At 42.0% G+C, this 20,302-nt stretch overlaps 1 protein-coding gene across 1 annotated transcript in view; it reads right to left on the minus strand.

The window, feature by feature from the left end:
• The window catches only part of si:dkey-246g23.2 (PQ-loop repeat-containing protein 1), a 64,971-nt gene extending 48,848 nt beyond the window's left edge, over positions 1 to 16,123 (minus strand). Inside the window, exons 1-2 of the mRNA XM_028585619.1 lie at positions 15,892 to 16,123; positions 15,163 to 15,296 (exon numbers count right to left, since the gene is read on the minus strand). Of these exons, the coding sequence (XP_028441420.1) occupies positions 15,163 to 15,296; positions 15,892 to 16,097 (340 nt within the window). The 5' untranslated portion in view covers positions 16,098 to 16,123. The remainder of the gene's footprint in view (positions 1 to 15,162; positions 15,297 to 15,891) is intronic.
• Between the last annotated feature and the right edge of the window lie 4,179 nt (positions 16,124 to 20,302).

A 20,302-nucleotide genomic window follows, 5' to 3' on the forward strand; every position in this document is an offset into this window, starting at 1 on the left:
CTGCTTCTGACTGGCTAGTAGTCCTTACCTAGCTACTGCACATGTGCGACTCCCAACAAAGATGGGATAGAAGTGCGATGCCTCACTCTGTAGCTAAAACAGAGAGCTCAACACACAGGGTGAAAAGAGGAGCTGCAGCAATGTGCAGTACAACAAAAATATGGTGTTTCGTTTTTATTAAACCATGTAAACCCATTCTGGTACAACCTCTAAATACAATTATGAACCTGAAAATGAGCAGAATATGAGGTCTTTAAGTGTTTGACTCTGTGGCATTCCCTCTGATCAGGTCTGATCAGAGCACAACACACTGGGCAACAAAGCCGTGAGAGAGTGAAGGACGAGAGGTTGAAGTCATTCTAGTTTAAGATTGAATCAATGAGGGAATAACAATCTGTTTATCATGCCAACTCCTTGACATTGTGGAGTCAAAGACTAATGTGCATTAACCCTCCACAGTGTAGCAGCGGCTAGCAAAAACAAAGAGGCTGTCAACAGTAAGGAGAAAAGGTGAGAGAAAAAAACGAGTCTGACCAAAGAGACCTAAGCAACGGTGATTGTATTTCACCCTCCACATGTGGAAAAACTAGCGACAGAGGAAAGCAGAAATTTAAAATTCTGCCTTCAGCCAGGGCAAACACTGACAGGAAGTCAATCTCCCCCATCACCTGAAAAGGTGTGATCCCTGTGGGTACACAGAAGTGTATGAAATGACTCGTGCTTGTGCAGGTTAAAAGTGTCAACGTGCTAATGCACGGTAGCTAGCAATACTGGAGTTTGACCTAAACAATCACGTTCTCATTTGTGGCTGCTAACTGTGGACGTCAATCAGTTTCATAGGATTTTGAAATTAAAAAGCCATTGAATTTCTAGCACTGAATATGTATGCATTGAAATAACTGCTAACTACTCTTCAAATTTCCAACAACTCTTTTTCACCTTTATTTTTATAAGTTCACAAATTTAAAATATAAAATTCAACGTTAACAAAATTCAATATATGTAGAGTATAAAATTCAACTAATATATTTTTTGTACTAACATGCTCAAATTCAACAGGCCAAATTCAGCTGCAAAATGTAGAGTATAAAATTCAGTGTTAACATCCGGGTATAAATTCAGAGGCACAAAATTCAGATACATCATTTCAATGCATAAATCTGCCTTAGTCTGTACGTCTGGCCGTCTGTCCACCCAGCATGCGCAAAAGTAGAATAATAAAGACGCCATACGCAGCACACTGTCGGGCAAACCGTCTGCAGCGAGCTACCAGCGATTATTTGGAATTGAATACCTCTGCGGTTCATTTCCCGGTGTGCTCACTGGATATACCAACAACCACACTCTTCTTCACTTCAAAGGAGTCAATGAGCACGAGCAGATATTCTACAGAAGCCGTGTTACTGTGCCATTACAAGTAAAATTGTGTAAGTTTGTCATACTAACTTATAACACTATTAACATTACAACCGGATAAATAACGTAAGACAATGCCAAGATATTATTTTTGGTCCATATCGACCAGCCCTAACTCAATTTCATTAAAAAGTAAGAGGCTCTACCTAGTGGCGCAACCGCAAACTACAGCAAATCTAAAAGTTCTGACAGTTAAGCCACATGTCTCTTGCCATTATTGGTTAACATATTTTAAATTGGCTAAATCGTAAACGCGATTAACCGATAATCCATTAATCAATGACATCCCTAATCAAGGATGGTCTTTCATCGACTCAACAGGCACGGAAGGTATTGACTTCTTGTTCAGTTAGCAGCGATCTGATATGTGGATGTCTTTATCGACACGTGAGACACACACACGCACATGCGCGCGCGCGCACACACACACACACACACACACACACACACACACACACACACACACACACACACACACACACACACACACACACACACACACATCTGTTACTATCTGTCCAATCTGAGATTGTAACAGATGGGTACCTAACCCTACCACCCAGTCTCATGGTACGCACACACACACACACACACACACACACACACACACACACACACACACACACACACACACACACACACACACACACACACACACACACACACACCCCTGTCGGGTTATATGGCCGAGATGGATGATGATAGATGGTGTCTGTTTGTCAGGTTGTCTCTCTAGTGCTGATCCAATGAGGCGACACACTGTCCTGACTGACACTACCAGTTCGGCAGGGTCAAAGACATGACATTCATGAATTACTAACCCATATCCATAAATAACCACAAACTATCGGAGCAGACCCTCAGAGAGAGGCTGAGACATTTACTTAACATCACATTTTTGATCAGAGAGCCAAGAGCAAGTTTTTTATTCCGTTTGATCTTCTCGACTGGGTCGACTGGGGTGGATGAAAAGTATCTCCATTAAATCCTGTTCTACCCCAAGTAAAGGATATTTGGGCTGATGTTCCCCCACCCCCATGAAACAGACAAAATGCAGATGTTTTCCTTATTTTGGCTTATTAGACCTCTGCTCAGGTTGTAGCTGGGCGAGTTTTCCCACCATATCAGGTGAAAAGCTAACAGAAAAATGGATGGAGATATCAATCAAACCCAGTCTGTACCAGCCCACACAGTCCTGGGAGAGGTCTAATCTGAGGCAACAGTGGGTGCTATGGAAGGGCTTAAAACTGAACTTGTAAAGTTTTATTCGGGCCCAAGCACGAAGGTGCTAGGCCCCAACGGTGCCTTGCACTGAAAGTGCGAAGGAACCTATTGTTTTTCGTCAGATAATTTTTCCGAGTCCATCGTCGCATTTTTGAGGGGGTTAGCATGCACAAAAACTCACAACAATTTGCTAACATGTCACAACTAGTGAAAATTGCAAAGATTCAAAATAATTACTCATACGTACCACTAGGTGGCGCTATTGCAGAAAAACCCGCGTTTGGCCCTATAACTCCCAAGACGTACATCACACATTCAAAAACCATATATCTTCGCATTCCCTGGATCCAGCTGAATCTCCTGATATAGGCCACGCCCATTTCCGCTTAGACTTTTATGCTTGAAAAATGGCAATTTATTGAAAACCTACTTTGCCAAACTCCTCCTAGACCGATCTGCATGAAACTTGGCAGGTAGCATCTCTAGAAGGACCTGACAAAAAGTTATCCAAAGAACTTTTATAGGATAAAAATTGCACATATTACGTACAAACAAATGTGTGTAGCTAAGTATGAAAACACCAACTTTGCCATATCTCAACCAAAATAATTGTTATTAACGCAAAACTTAAGATTCTTGTTTGCCATGACCCTCTGGAGGTGCCCCACACATTTTACGAACATTGGCCACTAGGGGGCACTACAAGTACATAAAGTTTATACCTCATGAACTGCTCATCCGATTTTTACAAAATTTGATGGGTACCATCTAGGGCCACTCATGAGGCCACCCCTATAGTAAGGTACGGACTGGTCAAAGTGGGCGTGGCCTATGTGACCCAAATTGGTTTTAGCCCTTGGGCACATTTTTGACGGCCTCAATATATACAAAAACTCACAAAAATTGGCGCCCACATAAACACCTGCGGGCTTTGCGAGACTGTACAGCGATTTGGCCCATACCTGTAAGCGGGCTCCATAGCGCCCCCTAATGCGTAGAAGGCCTTAACTTGGACATAGTTGCTCCGATCTTCACCAGATTTAATACCCATATTGCTCTAATCATTGCAGACATATTTCGCATTTACATTCATTAGCTCCGCCCAACCGGAAGGCGGCCATTTTTAATTATGCATTTTTCAGGTGTTTTACATTCTTTCGAACTTGTCCTAGGCCGTGACTTCAATCTTCTTGAATCTTTGCAGGAAGCATATGTTGACAAGACTTGACAAGGATGTTCCTCCTGGCCTGTTTAGCAACTGTGCCAAAGTTGGCTGCAATCGGCCATTAGATGGCGCTGTTTTAATTTCTTTTATTTAATCATCAAAATATTGACATATGGGAAGCCTACTTTGTCTAACTACTCCTGGGACGTGAGTCCGATCGGCACGAAAACTTGCATATACACTCGGAGGACCCTCGTGACAAGAAGTTATCAAAAGAATATTGATAGCTAAAACAATGCGCAAGTTATGGAGGACCAACTTCCTGTAGGTGGGAGTGGAAACAGGAATGGTTATATCTTGCCAACGGCTATTCCAATGGACACAAAACTTAAGACAGTTGTTCCTCATGTGCCACTGAGGCAGTTTGCCAAATATGTCGTCCTTTAGATGGCACTGTTTTAATTCTTTTAATTATTAATTAGCTAATTTGCTTTGAGCGAAACCTACTTTTTTTTAACTCCTCCTAGAGCATGAGTCCCATCTGCACAAAAATGTGCATGTAGACTCGGTGGACCCTCATGACAAAAATATATCAAAAGAATTTTGATAGCTAACACAATGCGCAAGTTACAGAGGACCAACTTCCTGTAGGGGGCTGTCGAAACAGGAAGTTGCGTATCTTAACAAGATTTATTCCCGATTGACACCAAATATGACAAAGTTGTTCCGTATAGGGGTTTGAGCATCCACGCCAAATTTATAGTGCATCGGCCATTAGATGGCGCTGTTAGAATTTTTTTTATTAATTATTCACATCGCAATATATGGGAAACATACTTTGTCTAACTCCTCCTGGGCCGTGAGTCCAATCTGCCCGAAAACTTGGATATACACTCGGTTGACCCTCGTGACTAAAAGTTATCAAAGGAATTTTGATAGCTAACACAATGCGCAAGTTATGGAGGAACAATTTCCTGTAGGTGAGTGTGGAAACATGAATGGTTCTATCTAGGCAAAAGTTTTGCGATTTACATGAAACTTAGAATGTGTGGTCTACATGTGATGTTGCATTTGCCAGTACCCCCCGGGGCAATAAGCAAGGGCCCGTCATCGCTGCTTGCAGCTTTAACTATTATTTATTTTTTTAAAGTCCCTAACTAACAAGTTTATGTGCTTGTGGGAAGGTTAGTCAATTGAGATTTGAGAGTGGGCAGCAAAAAATGTATTGAATGCATAAGCAATATGGTCAAAAATCAGACTCTTACAAATAAATTACAAAATACTAAATTTGAATAAATGGTGGGTAGATGCAATTTGGAGTGAAAGTATGTAGCACAAAACAGCAGACATTCTGACGTGGGACTAAAAAAATTGGACTGGTGCATCACACACACCCCCATCCACACAGACACACAGACACACAGACACATAGACACATAGACACACACACACACACACACACACACACACACACACACACACACACACACACACACACACACACACACACAGAGTTAAAATGCTGACACTGGGACGTACAACTGTCTGCCGCTAAAGCTATGAGCTAAAAGACACAAACCAGCACTATGGTCACTGCTGTTGCCTGAAAAAAAACAGACGGGACTAAATGTTGCGTTTACTTAAAACTGGTAAACCTCGTGATGCATTCATAGCATTCAGTAGTTATTACAATACCAGGACCAGGACCCTAAAACTTAAAGGAACTAAAAAAATGGCTGAACTAAAAGGAATTCAGCCATCATACATTTTGCTTTAGGTATTATATTGTGAATAAAAACATTCATATAAACGCACACTTTGGAGAATATCAGAAGTACTCCTCACAGATACATAATTCATTTCAAGAGATGAGAACAACAAACTGTAGACATCAAACGAAAGTGAGAGCCACTCCTCAATCTCCTTGTTTTAATATCCACCAATATGCCATCGCTCCTACTACCAAAGTTAGGCCTATTACACACTTAAGGGACACACCGGGCACAACAATGACTGAAAAAACTGCTTTCTAAAAACTAATTTTCATATTGTGGCTCCTTCTGTAAAAACTTAATAATAAAATGATCTCCAAAAAAAACTCCCCCCTGAGGCATGTTATATTATTTCCATTTTTTAAACATTCTGCCCAAGTAATCCAATGTACTCCACTGCTAATAAAGCACCTCTCACCTACCTGACTTCATTTGACTTGCTAATTAAACTTTGCTGTTATCAGGGGTTTAATTAAACACACTCAATGTTGAAAGTAAGCACTTTTCTGTGTGTTGTAGGATATGTTAATGAAATTGGTTGGGTTGCACAGAGTCTTTGTGTCTATGTGTGTGTGCGTGTGTGTGTGTGTGTCTGTGCGTGTGTCTGTGAAGTGCATGCATGCTTGTGTTTGTTACACCTGGTGTGTTACACGTGATTTGTCCTGCTGCAGCGCTGCCTGAGTGTTGCAGATAAGGGGTGAGTGGCAGAGTCATCAAACTATGCACTGCACTATTCAGTAATTCAGAAACAAATGCAACATGCATACAGTATATGAATGTGCAAAAGACTTGCAAGACCATTACTGCCTATTATATCCCCACCCCACACATACACACACACAATTTAAATTTACCACCGTTTTTTGTCTTTAAATTCTGTCAAAAGTCACATCTGAGAAAGTGTAAACACCTTCACCTCAAAGTGGTACACAGAGGGTCACAACTTTCTATTACTGTTCAAGGGTGTGATGTGACAGTAGCGTACTCAGTCTGGGAAGTTAAAGGTTCAAATTAGGATGCAGTCTGGTAAAAATAAATCTGAGAGTTGAAAGTAAAAAAAATAAATTATTCAGCTTTCCTTTCCCTTCAAGTTGGCTTTGAGGGGAAAAAAAAGAACTGAGCCTCAAGCCGTAGTTATGTTTCTTTTGATTTAGGCATTTATTTAAAGGATATACTTCAGATCAATGCCTCCACTTAGTTACCACTGGTCAGTGCAGAACAGCAGAGAGCTGTGGTTGAATAGAACAGTTAGAGTGTGAATTTATGAAGCAATACGTTGCTGTGAAATACTGTATGTGATCATTTGTTCTTGCCTGGTTAAATAAAAGTAGAGTGACAGTTCATTTTGCAAAAATGAATTAGCCGACCGACTGAGTGCACATCCTCTAAACAATTCCTATCACGCGTCCAATGTCTGCCCCGTCTAACCTCTCCCGGAGAGGTTATCAAGAGCAAATTGCAATTGCTTTCACCACTTGAGTGGTAACGGTTTTAAGAATGGCCGCGGGGTCAACACGAGCTATCAAGACTCCCATCTCTTCCTCTGTTTATGGTCTGTGGTCTGGCTCCCACAAACAGGATGTTAAATTGCAATTGTGGCTCTTAGCTTGGTGATTCACAAAGTGGTGTTGTAGGCGAGAGCTGACAGCGTTGGCTGGTTAGATGTGAAATATAATTAGATGTAAAAGGTATAAATTGCATGCACAGGTTTAATTGTATTTAGAGGTTGTACCAGATTAAGTTTATGTGGTTTAATTTTCAAAAAACACCATATTTTTGTTGTACTGCACACTGCTGCAGCTCCTCTTTTCACCCTGTGTGTTGAGCTCTCTGTTTTAGCTACAGAGTGAGGCATCTCACTTCTGTTCCATCTTTGTTGGGAGTCGCACATGCGCAGTAGCTAAGGACTACTAGCCAGTCAGAAGCAGAGTATGAGGGCGTGCCACACTAGCAGCTAGGCGAGCATTATAACGTGTGTTACAAAGTGACCACGTTGGTCTCTGAAGTAAAGGCTGGACTACAATAGAGCTGTTTGGAGCAGTTTGTGAACAGTGTTTTCTGTTGGAGATGGTAAGTCCCTTTGGGGGGGACTTTGGGCTTTTTCACTTTGTAAACCTATAACATGTACAAAAAAGATACCGTATATGACACAATAAAGGAAAGGGAAAAAGCCAAAAAGCATAATATCAGCACTTTAAGAGCTGAGATCAAATGTGTTAAAGTAGTCAGGTTGCTTTACCCATTCGAACCAGTAGAGGAGGATGTTCTTCTATATTTAATTGAAAATTAACTTCTGGTTGCTTCAATCAATTCAACTCACACATTTTAATCTTTTTATTTTTTTTATTTGAATAATTCACAGAATACTAGGTGAATTACAAATTTCCCTGGTCCTTAACCTTTTCTACTTTGCTTCACTTGTTCAAAGGTACTCCCCCCTTTCATTGCACCAAATCTGTGACACCTAGCCTGAGGTCACATCTGTCTTTGAATGTAATCTCTCCCCTTGTCTCCCAATCCCTGTATCATAAGGCCAGGGCTGTAAATGTGCCCCCTTGGGAAGCCACTGGAAGTCACTGCAAAGTCATAACTCTGAGTTAGCTCAGTGACCATTACAAAGACTCTGCGGATAAAGCAAACAGGCTCCAACTTTAATCTATATATCACCAAAACTTGAATTTACTTTGATTTGGTTCCTTGGAGCATAGCTATTCTTTAGAGATGATAACTCATACCTTACAGTCAATTGATTTTGAACATATTCACTATTGCATATCTACATATTTATGGACCTCTCTTGGTGATAATGTCAACAATAACATTGTAATGGGCTCTGTAACTAAATCAAACAGCTTCTGTTTTTGCTGACCTTTCATTCGTTTACAGCAGCATCACAAGATTAAGGCAGCATAAAGAGCTAAAGTAGAGCATTCAAACGCGCGCGCACACACACGAAAAAATATAGAATTTACACAGTCAATACGGTACACCCTCAGACTCATTAATGATAATGAAGGTGACCTCGCTAGAAAATTAAATTTCAGTCTAATCATGTTGATTCTCTCTCTCTCAGCTGCAAGGCAGCACTTGAAATTGAAAACAAATCTGCACTTTCAGTGTGTTTATGTCAGCTGATGCTTGTCCTATGGGGAGTTTGTGTACGTGCATTGGAAACAATTTGTAGATTCTGTCCCGTGGTCATGAGAGGAGAAATGGGTGTGCACACTTTCTGTTAGACCACTTCAACACAAACAACACCAACTAAAACCAGCTATGCACGGTACCTATATGCATGTTTAAAGGACGGTACAGTACGTGAGGGGATTTCAGACGAGACGGTTTTGTCCAAGTTGAAAAGATGGTCTGGGGTCAGCTCCAGTCAGATTGTGGATCTGTCCATGTGTGAGTCAGAATGCAATACATACAAGAAAAACATTTTTGCTCACGTCACGACAATGATCATTACTGCCGTTGCTATCTTATACGAATAGGCTGTAAATCTTGTAAAAAAAATAGCTAAGGCAAAATCAAAAGCTACAACACAAATACATAAGCAACAACAGAAGTGAGTGTGTTGTTGACAAACGGAGCCGGAGGAGGAAAGGTCTTGTATGTTTGAGAAGTAAGTGAAACATGGCTCCTTGCTAATTATGATTACTGTCGCTATACTTGATTGTCACAAATAAGCAACGTTGTTCAATATCTTTTTCTATGTGTAACAAGTGAATTTCCCCATTGTGGGACGAATAAAGTATTATCTAATCTAATCTAATCTAACGTACTGCCATTTAGGCCACAAAGCTACAGCTATAACATTATCTAAATGGCGCCCAGTGTCTTTTAACGCGAGAGTCCTATGTTTACAGTCTATAGTTTGTCACGTTTAGTCAAGCTGTTTAAATCACACAAATATTAAATCCCACTGTTATCTGGTTATTAATCAGCTCCCAGCGGCAAATTCCCTCGATACGGTTGGTTTGGAAAGTGTGTGTGTGTGTGTGCGTGCGTGTTTACGGTAAACAGATGTTTAAAGTGCATGCTAATTGTGTGTTACCTTCAATATGCTGCCTATTCCAGTGTTAGTGCCGTACTATGTCATACATACACACATACACGGTCTATGTTCGGTTGGTCTGAATGAAATAAACCCAGAGTTTTATCAATGACCTTGCTTCGTGCTTACTTTCCCAGGAGGTTTGCTTCCTTGTGGACCACACTCCTTTCAGTCATGCTAACATGTCTCCATCCGGAACATTGTTCTCCATTTCCCCTGCATACACCAGCATTGTTTATCTGGCAACAATGGTAAACCCCTACACTGTGTTGAGGAAAGCATTATGTAAACACAGCATGGATGGAAACAATAGTAAACAAGTATGAGAGCACACCAGCAGGCAAACCATTTATGGAAAAAGCCCTGAATGTGATTCTCTTAAGCGTATTCATCTTTAGGATCACTGCGACAATGCCAGACCAGCTGTATTTTGCAGAAAAAGCTTGGTTGAACTCCACATGGATCAAGGCCAACATGCCAGATTTAGTCAATCACCCATTGGACACCCTTAAGTGATATACAGAACAGAATTCAGCAGACCTATATTACAAAAACATGGAAAACACCTTCTGCAATACACACTAGGGCTGGGAATCACAGGGCACCTCACGATACGATAAACCACACATGGCTCACGATAACGATAATATCCCCATACAGCAATTCTGCGATAACCAATATATTGTTCCTATAATGATACATCACAATATCTGTCTAACTATGAATACAAAATGCCTGTTAAAAAGGTTAAAGGTCCCATGACATGCTGCTTTTTGGATGCTTTTATATAGGCCTTAGTGGTCCCCTAATACTGTATCTGAAGTCTCTTTCCCAAAATTCAGCCTTGGTGCAGAATTAGGATGTGCCATTTCTGTGTCTGTAGCTTTAAATGCTATTGAGGAGGAGAGGGGGGGGCAAGGTAGAGGGTGGGGGTGTGGCCTTGACCAACTGCCACTTTTCTTGTTTGAAAGCCATGATGTCTCTCTCTCATGGGTGGGCCAAATTATCTGGGCAGGCAAAGCAGAGAAAGGGGAGGTAACCTTGCTCCTTATGACATCATAAGGAGAAGATTCCTGATTGGTCCATCTGAGCTTTCATTTTCTCAAAGGCAGAGCAGGATACCCAGGGCTCGGTTTACACCTATCACCATTTCTAGCCACTGGGGGACCATAGGCAGGCTGGGGGAACTCATATTAATGTTAAAAAAACTCATAAAGTGAAATGTTCATGGCATGGGACCTTTAAAGGTGCTCTAAGCGATGTCACGCGTTGTTTTAGGCTACAGCATTTTTGGTCACATACAGCAAACACCTCACTATCCGCTAGCTGCCTGTCCCCTGAACACACTGTCAAAAAATGAATCGCGGTCTCTGTAGACAGCCCAGGCTCCACAAACGCCAACAAAAACAAAATGCGCCAACCTGCACCACCAAACATAACAAAAAGTGTTCCAGCCAATAACCGACAAGGAGCTGGGGGTGGGGGATGGGGAGTTAGTACGTGTGCACATGAAGGGGGGTGCAGGGAGTGGAGGAGAGAGAAACGTGAAGACGGAGGTTAGCTAAAGGAGAGCTGTCCTAGACAACGACAACGAGCCTAGCCTCCGTTTTGTTTGACAATAAGTTCAACAAGAAGTGACGTCACCCAACATCGCTTAGAGCACCTTTAAGTGCAGGTTTTCCCTTGAAATCACTGAAAGTCCAAACTGTTAGAAAACAGCACAATTCTGCAGCACAAGTTGTTTTTTGTCTGTAAATTAAAATGACAGAACTATAGAGCAACTATGGGACCAGACTTTGGACTTAAACGTGGCTGGGGCATCCCAAACTGCTGCTATCCGCCATCCCGTTGAAAACCTCTTCCTCTTAGGCTAGTTAACTTATGTTCAAGGTTCCCTCATTCATGTGTTGAGCGCCACCTCGAGGAGCCATGAAGTAGAGACACAGAGCAGGAAAATCTATTCGGAGCGCCTTATTATTTTATTATGGATCACATCGCTTCACTTCTGAAGTTTTTACATTGGCTCCCTGTTTCTCAAAGAATTGATTTCAAAATGTTACTGCTGGTTTATAAAGCCCTGAATGGTTTAGGGCCAAAATACATTTCTGATCTTCTGCTATATTATGAACCACCCAGACCTCTCATGTTGTCAGCTCTGCTTCCTGTCCCCAGAGTCAGAACTAAACATGGAGAAGCAGCGTTCAGTTTTTAATGCGCCACATATCTGGAAAAACCTCCCAGAAAAGTCCGCTACAAAACTTTTTTTTAAATCAAGGCTGAAGACTTATCTTTTCGATGCTGCCTTTTTTAAAGTAATTGTTAATTTTTTACACTGCACTGTAACTTTGATTCTTGTAAATCATATCTGTCTTACTCTATTTTAGTTTTTTTTTTATGTTATGTTCATGTTTTATGTGAAGCACTTTCAAGTGCTTCGTTGCTGAAATGTGATATGCAAATAAAGCTGCCTTTGTCTTTCCTAATTAAAATATTGATATTCGGCACCAGCGTATCGATTCTTGCATCAGACTAAGAAGCAACAACGAGATATTGCCGTATCGATATTTTGTCCCACCCTTAATACACACACGGCGAAAGATGCCTTCACAAGTATGGGGGAATGAGAGCAGGTGGAAGCTGGAAGAAAAACAGCACAATCAGCAACAACAGAACGTAACAGGTACGGCAATCAGCAGCATAACCAGTTGTTGCACAGACAAGTGACAAGAAATTCCCCATTTCACTCTCAATTTGTGTTTTCCTGTGTGTGTGTGTGTGTGTGTGTGTGTGTGTGTGTGTGTGTGTGTGTGTGTGTGCGTGCGCGCATGTCTTTAGGAAGTGGAAAACGAGGTCAGTAAGTAGGGAACAGGTGTTGGGAGACGGGCAGCCGGATCATAGATGACCCTGGCGTGGCACACGTGGACTTCAGTCTCAGATGTCCCTTCTGAAAGGAGAAGATAGGGGAAGGAATTTGAAATTTGGAGGAGGAGGAGGAGGAGAAGAAGAAAAAGAAGAGGTGGGAGCAGATGAACGAGCAACACAAAGGGACAGAAGGAAGAGAGAGGAGAGACGAAGAGCAGCAGAGGAAGGTGGAAGAAGAGGAAGAGAAAGGGCAGAGAAGGGTGCTGAGTGGGTAGCGGAGAAATGACGGGAAACAGAGCTTAGCGTGAAAGATCTTCAAAAAGAGTTAGAAATCATGGCAACGTGCATCTTGGGGAGAAGAAGCTACTTTCCACAGAGGTGACCCTGATCTGTTGGAAAGACTTAGCGATGGAGGGAGGAGCGGGCAGTCAGGACTGAAAGGCTGTTCTGATCTATTCTCGTCCTGACCCCTCCATCCCCCCTTCGTACCCACGCTCTGTGAAACTGGACCTCAGGCCAATCCTTCGGAGGGGGGGGGCGTGATGTAAGAGGGTGGTCATGCTGTGTTTAAGTAACCGGGGTCATAACGAACAAACTCTGTATCGCTGCATTATTTTTAATCTATCATCTTTCTGTATCTAAGCCTGTTTATAATAGAGAGTGTTTGTACATGGCTTGCAGGCAGACTTACAGTATTGTCCAATGTATTTGCAACATGTGTACAAATACAGGGCACAGATAGATATAAAGCCTATAAAAAAAACATCCCCAAGCAATCCACCACCAGTCATCATAAACGATTATATTCGCCATGAAAAAGTTTAAGCGTGGGCCTTAAAAAAAAAAAAAAAGAGCTCACGATGAGTAATACACCAGCTCTTTGCTGAGACGAGAGAAGTACAGATGCCAAAGATAAAGATGATCATTGCTCTCGTGTCCAAACGCACACAATCTCTCGCCTCTCAATCGAAAGTCACTTTGAAAGAATCGCCGCCGACATCGACACAAATGGACACGCGTTCGGTTTAGCTTCATGAAGAAATTCCCCTCCTTTACAAGCCAATCGACATCAAATCAAACACGCGTAATGATTTATGTCTTCAATAATGCACCCTGCTCTGCATGATCAGAGTATTACAAGATTCCATCTAAATGAAAGTTGGGCTTAGATTGAATTTCTGTCAGCCCATTTTGCGAAAGCAATCAATTCAAGGGTCTGTAAAAAAACACAATTACCCATAAAAGACAGCACCGCATAAAGAGTGACCCTGACAATAATCTAGGACCGGCCTCCCTCCCTCTGCCCACACACACACACACACACACAGACAGACAGACAGACAGATAGACACACAGACACACAGACACACACACTGTTGTGCCCAAAATAGACTAATTGTATGTGTATGAGTCCAGCAACTAATACATCCATATGACATTTGTCCTTTGCCTTGCTCTTTCATACATATTTTAATATCTATGAAATAATTCCATCACCCTTCAGGCTTTAACATAACCATTGCACAGCAGCATCTGTTTTAACGTCCAGACACAAGGAACCTAAAGTAACCTGCCTGGCTCTCTTAGTTATGCTCTTAGTTATGCTGTTATATGTTTAGACTGTCTGGGGGACTTCCTTCCTTCCTTCCTTCCTTCCTTCCTTCCTTCCTTCCTTCCTTCCTTTGACTCTCTCCTCTCCTCTTTCCTTTGACTGCTCTCTCCTCTCACTTTTCATCTCTGTGCATCCCGTCCCACGAGATGCCTGTTACTAAACGGGCTCTGAGGAGTTTACTCCCCGGAGTCTTTTTTATTTTTTTCTCACCCAGCGTATTTCCTTGGAGCACGTTGGCACCAAGATCCTGGTTGCAGCTGTTGCCGTGGTCCTGCTGCACTCCCTGCCAAGCTCTGCGGTGCCCTGCAGTGTCATGCTGCGTCCTGCTGAACCCTGCTGCTTCCTGCTACGTCCATCCATGCTCTGCTGGGCCGCGCTACATCCTGTAACGCCCTGCAGCGCCCTGATATGACATGAACTACTACGACTACCATTTGAAGTCACTATTCCTTATCTTTAAAGTGACTATTATCGCCACTGTTCATCACATCCCCAACCGGCATCATCAGACACCGCCTACCAAGAGCCCGGGTCTGTCCCAGGTTTCTCCCTAATAGGGAGTTTTTCCTCGCCACTGTCGCTCTGCTTGCTCTTGGGGGAATTATTAGAGTTGTTGGGGCTTTGTAAATTATAGAGTGTGGTCTAGATCTACTCTATCTGTAAAGTGTCTTGAGATAACTCTTGTTATGAATTGATAATATAAATAAATAAAATTGAAAATTGAAAATTAAAGTAACTAAAGAATAAGGCAAGTGAATATCAGATTAGTGGTAAATAAGTGTCTGTCAGCACAAGGACATTTTGAAAACAGCAGCCTTGCCAGTAAAGCTTTTCCAATGGCCCCCTCTTTTGGTAAGAAGAAGGAGTTGAAGCGCTTGGCATCTAAACTGCTGACACAGAGAAGTGGCATGCTGGATACGTGGTTTACTACCCTGAAACGAGTTGTACTGCTACGGTGTGTGTGTGTGTGTGCCAGTGATACTTGTTGTTGGTTTTAATTGTGTTATGTCAGTTATCACTGCCGTCAGTCAAGAGTTTTTGGAACAAAGCCGGTTACCTGAAAGTCGGTGTTGCCTGGTGCTCACTCGGTTGGTGTTTTGGACTGTGCAGCAGAGGTGGAGCATGGCGAACATGGTGAGGATCATCATCACGCTCTGGAGCAGCAGGGTGAGCTCAAACTGCTTCCCTATCCTGCAAGGATGCAACCAAACACCAATCACATTCAAGTGGAGACAGAGTTGGTACAGGGGAAAACTTCTAGAATGCAATCTAACACTATACACAGCAAATTAATGTGGCTTTTGTAATAAAAGTAAGGATAATTACAACACATAAACAAGACATGCATACAACACGGTTAACACACATTACTATACTATTCAATTATATGGGTTTTATTATGTCATACAGGCTATAAGCGGCACAGAAAGACCATATAAATAATACAATGTTCAGACCAGATTCTATTTTGAATCTTTAAATTCCCTCTTCTGTCCCTCCAGTCAGAACAGTGACCTGTGCTCTCTCTCTCTCTCTCTCTCTCTGATTTGTAAAACAATTTAAGAAGAAGTCTTGAGGACAGCACATGGCTCAGATTATATTATCAATTGTATTCCTATTCCATTCATTTCTGACACCAAGACTGATCTGAGGAAATACCTTGTAAATGGCCTGTGTCTTTCCAAGGGCAAAAAGGAAGAAGAAGTAGACAGAAGAAAATCAGAAAGACAGACAAACACTCGTATGATATGATGTGAAAACACAGGCCTTTCCCTCTTCTCCTCACCAGAAGAAGATGCGCAGGATGTTGGCTATGAGCAGCACCAGGCACACTCGGGTGGAGAAGCCCTCGCTGCTGCCGCTCCTCTGGATGTCCTGGTACTGTGGCACGTAGGGCAGGGCCCCCCCGAACACCATGAGGCAGGACGCCATCCAGGACAGCAACGTCCACGAGCCCTCCATGTCCTCCTGCACAACCACCTCCGAATCCATCAGGCCAAGAGAAGCTCAGGGGTGTCCGGGGGTCTAAAGATTGCACCTGGGACGCTGCTAAGTGAAAGGAATATAGGATAAGGGCTGCACGGTATGAGGCAAATATGCGATATGGGATAACGTTGTTGAATGTCGCGATAACGGTATTACTTGCAATAAATAAACAGATATTAAAGTGTACTTTCAGTATTCTGTTAAAGCTAGAGTGCGTAGTTTCTGTCACCCCAATGAGGAATTTTAGGTAATGACAACACCACTGTTGTTGCATCCACATGATACAAGCCTTCCGTGATCGCGCACACGCCCCCACCCCTACTCCATGCAGTTGCTAGTAGCCAAGGAGGACACGGAGAATTAAAAAAACACAATGGACTCTTCAGAGGAGGTCATTATCTTCGAGTTTCTGCATGCGAAAGTCGCCGGACGACACCATTTTCTAAACGTAGCCATACTGAGATCTCCAGAGAGAGTTGTGTGGAGCTGATAGTCTTCATTAGCTTTGTAGCAACTAATTTGGCAATGGCTTGAATGTAACGGACGTCCATGAATATAAAAAAAAAATTGTGCACTAAAGCTTTACAAGGCAACACTAAAAGAAATGAACGTTACGTTTTAAAGTGCGGTTTTCTACTGATATTTTCTTTCAACTAACAGAAAGAATCTCTAAGTGTCTTTCGCGATATGTCGTAGCCCTTAGCGAGGTGTTGATTGCGCCAGTTGATATTGATAAAAAACGATATTTTGTGCTGCCCTATATAGGATATATAGACTATAATGGGAGTTCAGCAGATTTATTATCACTGATGGATGCTCGGAGGGAGCCAGAGGTCAATACCAGGGCCTGAAATTAACATTCCCCAAGAGCCCATCAGCAGCAAAACCTATTAAGCTGATTACATTTAAATACCTCAGTTATGTATGGACCAGTTTGTTTTCAATAGCTGTGTCTGCGGACTACACAATACTCTCTCTCACCACAAACTAAATTTCATTTAAAGCAAGACAATGGCTCTGGCCAAAGCATATGCAAATTTGAATATATCTTTGGAAACAATAAAATATATTTGAATCATTAGGCCAACGGGTTTTTTTTTACTCAATGCCTGTCTTACAGTAGGAAAAGCAGAAGTGGAATTAATAAAATGACTGATGGCTGAATTACATTTAGCTGCTTCGGTTTAAGGGTCCTGGTTGTGGGCATGATGGTGCACGGTCAGGGCTTCAGGGTTGGCCGCGGCATGCTAGGGGCACCATCCATAGTGGTGCTCCAAGCCCACACAATAACATAACTACAATGCCTTTATTAAATAGACCCTACTTTCCAGGTTGCCCGCAGGTGCAGCGTCTTCTGATATAATTTTTTGTGCACAACACTGTTATTTATACTATGTTTAGGTTTGCCAGTGCTGTAGTACTCGAGATCGGTCTTGGTCTCAAGACTTTTTTGAAGGTCTTGCTCTCGTCTCGGAATCGACCGCATTTTTACTTGGCCTTGTCTCGGTATCGGATAAAGAGGACTCCGAATTTTATTGCCCACAACTGCAGGGATCTCGCTAAAGTGCCTGTGCATTGTCTGATTTAGGCCTATGTGTTAAAACTTGCAAATGCAACCAATAACTTTGTGGTGGAATCGGCTGCCATGCAAGCGGGCGCCAGCTAAAGTCTTGCCTAGGGTACCAAATTGGTCAGGGCCGGCCCTGCACGTCTACTGGAAAGCTTAAATACAACAGAGCCACTGTCAATATTATTAGTAACAACTGTGCTTTTCCTGCTATGACAAGTCAGAATGTCTGCAGTGAAATAGACCTGTTTATTTAGATTACTCTTAAATTCACTCGAGGTTAAAGGCATCCTATGTAACTTTTCCCTGTTCCAATGAGACAACTTGTAGGGGGACCGAGGAGAGAAAAGTTACATAGTATGCCTTTAAGGAGCTCACGCTAGAGCTTTTATATATTCTTATCAGTGGTTAGTTGCACAACAGTAGTGGCTATCCAGCATACAGGTTTCAGTCCTTGACCATGTGCTATTCGTTAAACTACCATGCGAGTGCAGACTCTTTTTCTGTAGCTACTGAACATATTTAAGCCAACATCTCTTACAGGTGCCCCGGCATACAAAACCGTTTTTACTTGCAGTTTTTGAAATATGTTAGGTCCATATGTGTTTGTGTTATGTGGTGAATGTGAAAATGAACTGCTACCTCCACATTACCACAAAGTAATGAAATACGTGTGGCAGGGCACCTTTAATGTTTTTAAGTTAAGCACGCCAGTATTTTCCTTTTCCTACATTGTGTAAAGTCAGAAAATATAATTGTACTTACTGACTGATTAGTCTGTCAAATTTTGTTTATCTCATTACAATTTTGATGAATTGTTTTATATTAATTTAGTAAAACATTTGCCAATTAAAGCTTCAACACCATTACAACCTGTTTGTTTTGCTTCTTTGTTTTTCAAAATGAATTGATGGAGCAAATTATTAAGTAATCAAATAATAGTGTTAAAGGTCCCATGGCATAAAAATTTCACTTGATGAGGTTTTTTAACATTAATATGAGTTCCCCCAGCCTGCCTATGGCCCCCCCAGTGGCTAGAAATGGTGATAGGTGTAAACCAAGCCCTGGGTATCCTGCTCTGCCTTTGAGAAAATGAAAGCTCAGATGGGCCGATCTGGAATCTGCCCAGAGAATTTGGCGCCCCCCATGAGAAAGAGAGAGATATCATGGCTTGAAAACAAGCGAAGCATGGCAGTTGGTCAAGGCCACACCCCCACCCTCCACTTTGGGGACCACTAAGGTCTATATAAAAGAGACTTCAGATACAGTATTAGGGGACCACTAAGGTCTATATAAAAGATACTTCATATTCAGTATTAGGGGACCACTAAGGTCTATATAAAAGAGACTTCAGATTCAGTATTAGGGGACCACTAAGGTCTATATAAAAGAGACTTCAGATTCAGTATTAGGGGACCACTAAGGTCTATATAAAAGAGACTTCAGATACAGTATTAGGGGACCAGTAAGACCTATATAAAAGAATCCAAAAAGCACCATGTCATGGGAACTTTAAATCACTCAACAAGCAGTGCATGCAGTATATGCACATATCCAGTCATGCACATGCTGTACAGGCAGGGGCGGTCACATATGTGAATAGAACAGGTAAACATACACGTAATGTATGTGCTACTATGTACAAACACTGACTCTTAACTACTCTGCTTATTCTGGTCATTAGGTCAGCTGGAATACAAGTGTGGGGAACCCTAGTTATTTCATTTAAGAAAAATGTAATAATAATATCATTTTAATAAGTAAGTTCTTATACTGTACTTAATGAATATTTTACCTGTGCAGAACACGCACACCTGGACCATGCAAATAACGTTCTATCATTACACAGACATGAGCGGTAATGTAGGCTCACACATTTACAGAAAGGTGGAGACGTGTGCTTTATGAATCAGCAGCCACATAGCCAGACGGGGATGACAGGCGGGGAATGGAAGTCACAGATGTAGAAATAACCCATAGAGAGAGAGAGACCAAGTGGAGTGCAAGGAAAGGTTAAATGGCCAGTAGCCAGTGAAAGCAGAGATGACAGGTATTGGGGGCAACAGCTGAGGTGTCCCGGCTGCCACAGTGTCAAGATAACAAGTCAAAACGTAAGTCTGTGTTCTACAGGTTCTTCACTCGGGAGTGTTCACAAAGTTGAACGTATTACCAAGCTGTCCTGTCTGCAGCCCAACTAGTTCAGGTACTCTAATCCTTAAAATACTGGTGTTTTTGTGCCAAGTGCTAGCAGGCATTCTTGAAGGGATGATTACATCAACAAAGGTTAGCGATTGGCTCGTTCTCCAGAGCACCCTCCAGAACAAATAGAGTGATTCATTTCAGACAATGTGATTTAGTAATACAGACAAACAACTCCTTGAAAGTGGGAATGGCACATGAGCATGTTGGATGTAACAGTCACTATGTTTCTGTACGTACACAAAACCATGACCTACAAATTCTGAGCAAATAATAATAATAAAATAATAACTTTTATTGATATAGCGCCTTTCATGAAACCCAAGGACACTGGCTAAGCTAAAGGAGGTTGTAGGCTGTGGTAAACAAGTGGTGTTTCAGGAGTTTTTTGTTTGTTTTTTTAAATGTCCAAGGATGTAGCATTTTGGATATCTGCAGGGAGGGT

This window comes from Perca flavescens, chromosome 8 (genome assembly GCF_004354835.1).
Source record: "Perca flavescens isolate YP-PL-M2 chromosome 8, PFLA_1.0, whole genome shotgun sequence".
NCBI classification, from domain to species: Eukaryota; Metazoa; Chordata; class Actinopteri; order Perciformes; family Percidae; genus Perca; species Perca flavescens.